The sequence below is a fragment of the Diachasma alloeum genome, unplaced genomic scaffold (assembly GCF_001412515.2).
Source record: "Diachasma alloeum isolate Michigan unplaced genomic scaffold, Dall2.0 Dall_scaffold_00243, whole genome shotgun sequence".
In the NCBI taxonomy this organism is placed as follows: Eukaryota; Metazoa; Arthropoda; class Insecta; order Hymenoptera; family Braconidae; genus Diachasma; species Diachasma alloeum.
In genome coordinates, this window is record NW_021680394.1 from 121616 (window position 1) to 127485 (window position 5870).

Consider the following 5870-nt stretch of genomic DNA (forward strand, 5'->3'; position numbering starts at 1 on the left):
ATATTCTATTATAGCTTCGTTCAACATATCGTAAATATCAGATGATGCTTTCCTCTCCTAGTATGAAAATCGCTGCGTGTTAATTGTCTAATATCCGTTATTTCTGAGAATGTCGATGATAAAAATAATGATTTTAGGTCACTGAAAGTTCGAAGTACTCATCGGATGACAACGACGAATTAATCAATACACATGGACAAAGACGACAACGTATTGAGGATTCTTACGAAAGTCTTGGAGTTAACTTGCCAGAGCAGATTAACGCGAAAGATAAGGCGATATTGGGTGACACTGGACCTGTTGAAAAACAAATTCCAGGAAACTTGGTACCAACAGCAGCGGCCTCATGCAGAACCACAAAGAAGGGTATGTGTGTATTCATTCATATGTCCCCACGGAGAATTTAAATTTACATCGGGCTCAGACAATTCTGTTGTTCAACTATTCTCCGCCTCTTTGATTTTAATATATCACGTTCAAAATGGGTCATTTGAAAAAAAAACGCTAGCATTCATTGTCGTATATTCTACAAGAATCCCATTTAAGTTCTATAAGAATTATGCTGAAATTCTATTGGAATTTTTTTTTACGCCGATCTCCATTGAATCTACTTTAACAAACAAGGAAACTTCTCCTGATTCTATCTTTTCTCTCGTTTTCACAATTGTCCAATCATCGCTTAATTGTATAATTTCTCGACCGCTCATTCATATTTCTAGTGGTATCCTTGCATCTCAGATCAGTTCCTTCCTAATACGATCGTCTTTTGATTCCGCGCAATATCTGTTGAGCCTTCAAAGATAGTCAACACCACTTCACAGCTAGCGTAATAGCTGATGATCAAGCAATATTACCCACGTAGACTCTCTGCATCATTCTCTAGGAAAGTGGAAAATTGGAAAAGCGAAACTTGTATTCATACAAACACTCTACGCTGAAAAAAATTTTATTTATGCCAAGTGAATTTTCTTGAGACAACAATTGAAATGGAGATTATTGTTAATATTGTTAGGCAATTCAGTTGTATTGAACAAAGTTACTTGACATAAGTAATTTTCCTTTGTCTGTGTATCCACTGAAATTTCATTTCAACCTCTCCTCCCCGCAACTTCTGCATGGGCTGTGCGAACAAGTCGCAGAGAACTTTCAAGGCTTTTTACTCAGCGCCTATCACTCCGAAACGCGTTCAGTCTATCGTTTCTCCCCCCCCCCCTTCTCCACCCTCTCGCTCGGAAACATATTGTTCAGAGAGAGAGACTTGTCCACTGAATGATGCATTATTTTCGTGCCATTTCGTCATCGATATTTGATTGAAAAAAAATTCATATGCGCTAGACATCTATTAAATTTCTGTAGAACTTTCTATTAGTTTTTGGGCATAGCAAAAAAAAATTGATATAGGATTTCAATAGAATTTTGAATAGAATTGAGACCACGGGTAAATTGACCCGAATACTCGGTGTCTGCTACAACTCGTGAAATATAAAAATACCAATTGTTTCAGTTTGGAGTTTCAAGATATCGGAAGAAAACAACTTATTGTAAATTCTGCAAATTGGAAGTTAGCAATTTTGAACGTCACTTAGAAAGGAATCATAAAGACCGCAAAGAAGTTATCGAAATGTTGAGTTTTTCTAAACGGAATCGAGAAAGGAGAAAAATTGTAGGACTTTTACGAGATTGTGGACACTTTGAAGAATATCTGAGAGGCAGAACAAGACCTCTGTATCACACTAAGGCTAAATCAAATGATAGCAAATATGCTCCATGTTCAGCATGCAAAGGAATCCATTTAAAACAATATTTGTATCGCCATTATAAGAAGTGTTCTGCAGCTAAAATAAGCCAAGATTCAAGCAAAGTTCAGCATTTGTCAGCATCCCAAAGTATGGTAGCGTGTTCGATCGACAGTAGCAATGCAATTCACAAACTGCGTGTGAAAACCGATGTGTTTGGAATAATGCACGCAGATGCAATATCAATGGTTGCCAAAACAGATCCCTTGATATACAATTTCGGTGAACAGTACTTAAAGAAGCATAAACGGAAACAAATGGCCGTAGTTTGTTCTAACAAAATGAGAGAGCTGGCTAGGCTTCTGATAGAAGTTAGGCTACTCGAAAATGATAAATATTTCAAACTGGTTGATGTTATCGATCCATCCAGGTTTGATAAAGTGATAGAATGTGCCAAGACTTGGTGGGTATGATCCAATACAAAAAACTTATCGAGCTCCGAGTTTGTCGGCCCATCTCGGCACTTCTCTTAGACAGGTTTGCGAATTACTTATAAGTTTAATCCAGAGGCAAAAATGGGAAATGAATGGTATGGACCCGAAAGCTAAAATCGAAATGGTGGAATGTTTCAAAAATTTGATTGTCACTCAATGGACAACAGAGATAAGTAGTTTGGCGTTTAAAAATCTTGCCGAGAAAAAATGGAACAAACCTACTATTTTACCGTTAACTCAAGACATTTTGAAATTCAAAAACCACGTTAGTCAGGTTGCGAATCAAGCAGTTGCGTCTCTGAAAGCTGACCCGAACAATATACGCTGACAAGCAACAATATAAAAAATTGGTGAATGCAGCACTTACCCTGACAATCCTGTATAATCGAAGGCGTATAGGCGACGTTCAGTATACGGAATTAGGAACATATCTCAGCAATCAATCCTCATGCATAAACCAAGAAGAATGTATGAATGCTCATCTGAGAAAATTCTGACCCAACATTATACAAGAGTAGTAAACTGGGGGGAAAGGCAGCAGAGAGTGATTCTGTTCCCTCAGCATCTCCAAGATCTTATGCACGTTCTCATTGATATCCGACTGAAAACGCATCTGGTTCCTGAGGATAATAAATATTTATTCGCACATCATGGAAGTCAACGCTGGGTAAGAAGTGATTTAGTGATTCGTCAATTTGCTCAGAAATGTAAAATACAAAACCCTGAGCATATGTCTTCCAACAAGCTGCGGAAACAGATCGCCACTGTTATGCAAATTCTAAATCTGAAACCCGATGAAACCGACCAGTTCGCCCAATTCATGGGTCACACAGTGAAAACTCATGAAGAATTTTACAAGTAAGAACACAAAATAATACCATTTGAACAACGAAAGAGTAACTTTCTGTGTCATACAATTGAAAATAACTATCCTGGAAAAAAAATTCCCACTATTCACGTCAACTCAGCAGTTTACTAATGAAATATTCAAAAGAGAAAGTAGGGAAATTCGCTGAAAAATTCGACTATCTAGAAAGATAGAATGGAGATTTTATGAGAATTCGAGTGAAATACTACGGGAGGAGAATTTACGAACGTTTCCTCAGAGTTTCACGGAAAATCATTCTCTTCTGTGGTCCATTTCTTTCCTTTAGAAATTCTTGGTCATTATCATTTTTGGCACGGTTTTCTTTTCTTCTAACATAACCCAAAATCTTGACAGTTTTTTATAGAGAAAATATAGATCAAGAGAAATTGAATTTAATTCCTCAGCTAACATTTTACTAAATATTTTCTATACATGTTGGGATGAATACCACTGGAAGCCCAGTGGTGAACCAGTGTTGGTCGCCTGAAATTAGGGGAATTATGCATCCGCAATTGAAATAACGAAATTATGTTTTATATGCAAAAGACTGTCAAAAAATGAGCTCATTACAATGATGTCATACCGTGGAAACTAACGAAAAACCTTAGAAAAGAGCAAAAACGTGAGTTTGCACCTTAAAAAAATCAGTTGATAAATAATCATTGAGGCAAGTGATAAGATGTTCGAAAATGTGGGAAAAAAAATTCAACACCCTTGTTGTCAATATCGAAGAAAATTGATGTGATATTGCGCTTGTTTTCCCTAAGGACACTCGGGAATCCATTTTTCAAATAACATAATTTTTTACAGATTACCGCAGGATGTTTATCGGACTGCGAAAGTATCAAAATTATTGATACTTATGGATAAGGGAGAAGGTCATAAACACCAAGGAAAATCGTTGAGCGAAATTTATATTGATCCAGAAATCGAGGTTCCAGTGTCTGAAGGTTCTGAGGATGAAGAGTCTCCTGGAGCAAAAATCCACATATCAACTACCAATTTGATTCCTGAGTGTTCAAATCCGTCCACGTCGGATGCGCCAACAGCTCATGGTAAGTTATCATATGAATCAAAAGATTCATTTTCTCTGTATTTTAGCCTGATAACTGTAAAACAATACCATACTTTGTGTTTAGCTCCCAAATTGAGTGGCAGGAGTGCATGGACACCTCAACAAATTGCAGTGGTTAAGAATCACTTCAAACAACACATCAAAAATAAAAAAGCTTCCAAGAAACTGGAGTGTGAGGAGCTGATAAAGAAACATCCAACTTTACTCGGGAATAAAGATTGGGTTCGAGTTAAAATTTACGTTTATAACTCATATCGTGATAAGTAATGATTTTCTTGAGGAGGCCTTCGTATGTGCATACAAATCTGTGACAATCACTCTATGGATTCTCCTCGTAATATGACGATTATCGATTGAGGTGGAATTTATTATATAACGATTAGCGATTGAGGTGGAATTTATTATATAACATGTGCACATTCATTGAACATGAATTATCTGGGAATCTATCGATGTCTGGAAATCGTTGACTAATTGAATGTTATTAACTTTGACGAATTTTTATACACTTATCTATATTCGAATGACGTTATTTCATGGGTGATATAAGATATTTCATGGAAGGAGAAATTTTATGAGCAACAATGACATCATTTTCTAATGGGAAAAAAGGAGAGTGAGAATTCATTCATAATTCCCTGGTTTTGAGGGGAAAAAAACAAATTGCAGACATTTTATGTTGGGAGTTCATTCAAGCAAATTGAAGAAAACTTTATTCAGTCACAAAAAAAACTATTGATATGTCCATCAATAATCGTTTATGCCCAAGATATTTGAATGTAGCAAAAACTTAATTTTTCAATGAGACACAAGCTTCTGAGAATTTATTGTTTATTATCCAGGAAACCATCATGTTTGTAAGAAAAAATCGCAAGACAGTTCAGGTTGGACATGTCAGCTGACAAAATATTGTATACAATTTCTTTTGTTAAATTGTTGATAATTGATATTGCGGAAAGCAAAAATTTAACAAGATTTATTTTACGAATTCACTTTGCACCTGTAAATATTTTGATGGGGCGTTTCCCCAAGTTTGCTCATTCTTCCAAGAAAATTTCTACCCTCTTTGTATTTTACATGATTTTCTAAATGAGTATTACGAAAAATTTTCCGAAGTAAGGAAGAAGAAAGAACCATCTTCTCGAATCTAAAGAAAACATGATTGCCATAAGAAAACACTATCCTCGTGTCATTTTTCTAATACGGGCTTCAAGTTAGATGCGAAATATTTGAGTCATTGTTGAGTGGGAATTATTTTGGTCATTATCTACAGAAATGTGTTAAGAGCCTTTTCCTGTCACAACCTTATGTATCATTCTCGTTTAGTTCGAAAGGAAGATGGGGTTTAGGCTAAAAGTCTAGGTGTATAAAAGTGTAGGTGTATAATGTATGTAGTCAAGCATGATCGTTTACTCACAAACTTTTTTGTACATGTAATGGAAATATTGATAAAGAAAATCATCGGAGATGTAACGATTTCACAAGAATATAAAATTTATATCAATATGCTAGTTGTACATTTGTCTAATGTATTGATTTTAACATATCTTCTGACCTCTTCAATTGATAGATCTCTTAGTTTATTTATCGGTATTTTATCACCCGCGTGGCTATAAAGCGATGATTTACGCCTGCTTCGCGAACGCGAGCAACAAAAATTTCATATACACCTTTGTCACGAAGGGAGAGGAAAATGT

The 5870-nt window shown here is 35.8% G+C and overlaps 1 protein-coding gene across 1 annotated transcript; it reads left to right on the plus strand.

The window, feature by feature from the left end:
• Positions 1-2195: 2195 nt before the first annotated feature.
• Positions 2196-5537, plus strand: LOC107037467. Its single transcript, XM_015256031.1, has 3 exons — positions 2196-3088; positions 3909-4153; positions 4238-5537. Exons 1-3 carry the CDS (start codon positions 2679-2681, stop codon positions 4438-4440), a joined length of 858 nt encoding a protein of 285 aa, XP_015111517.1. The 5' UTR covers positions 2196-2678; the 3' UTR covers positions 4441-5537.
• The last annotated feature ends 333 nt before the right edge of the window (positions 5538-5870 follow it).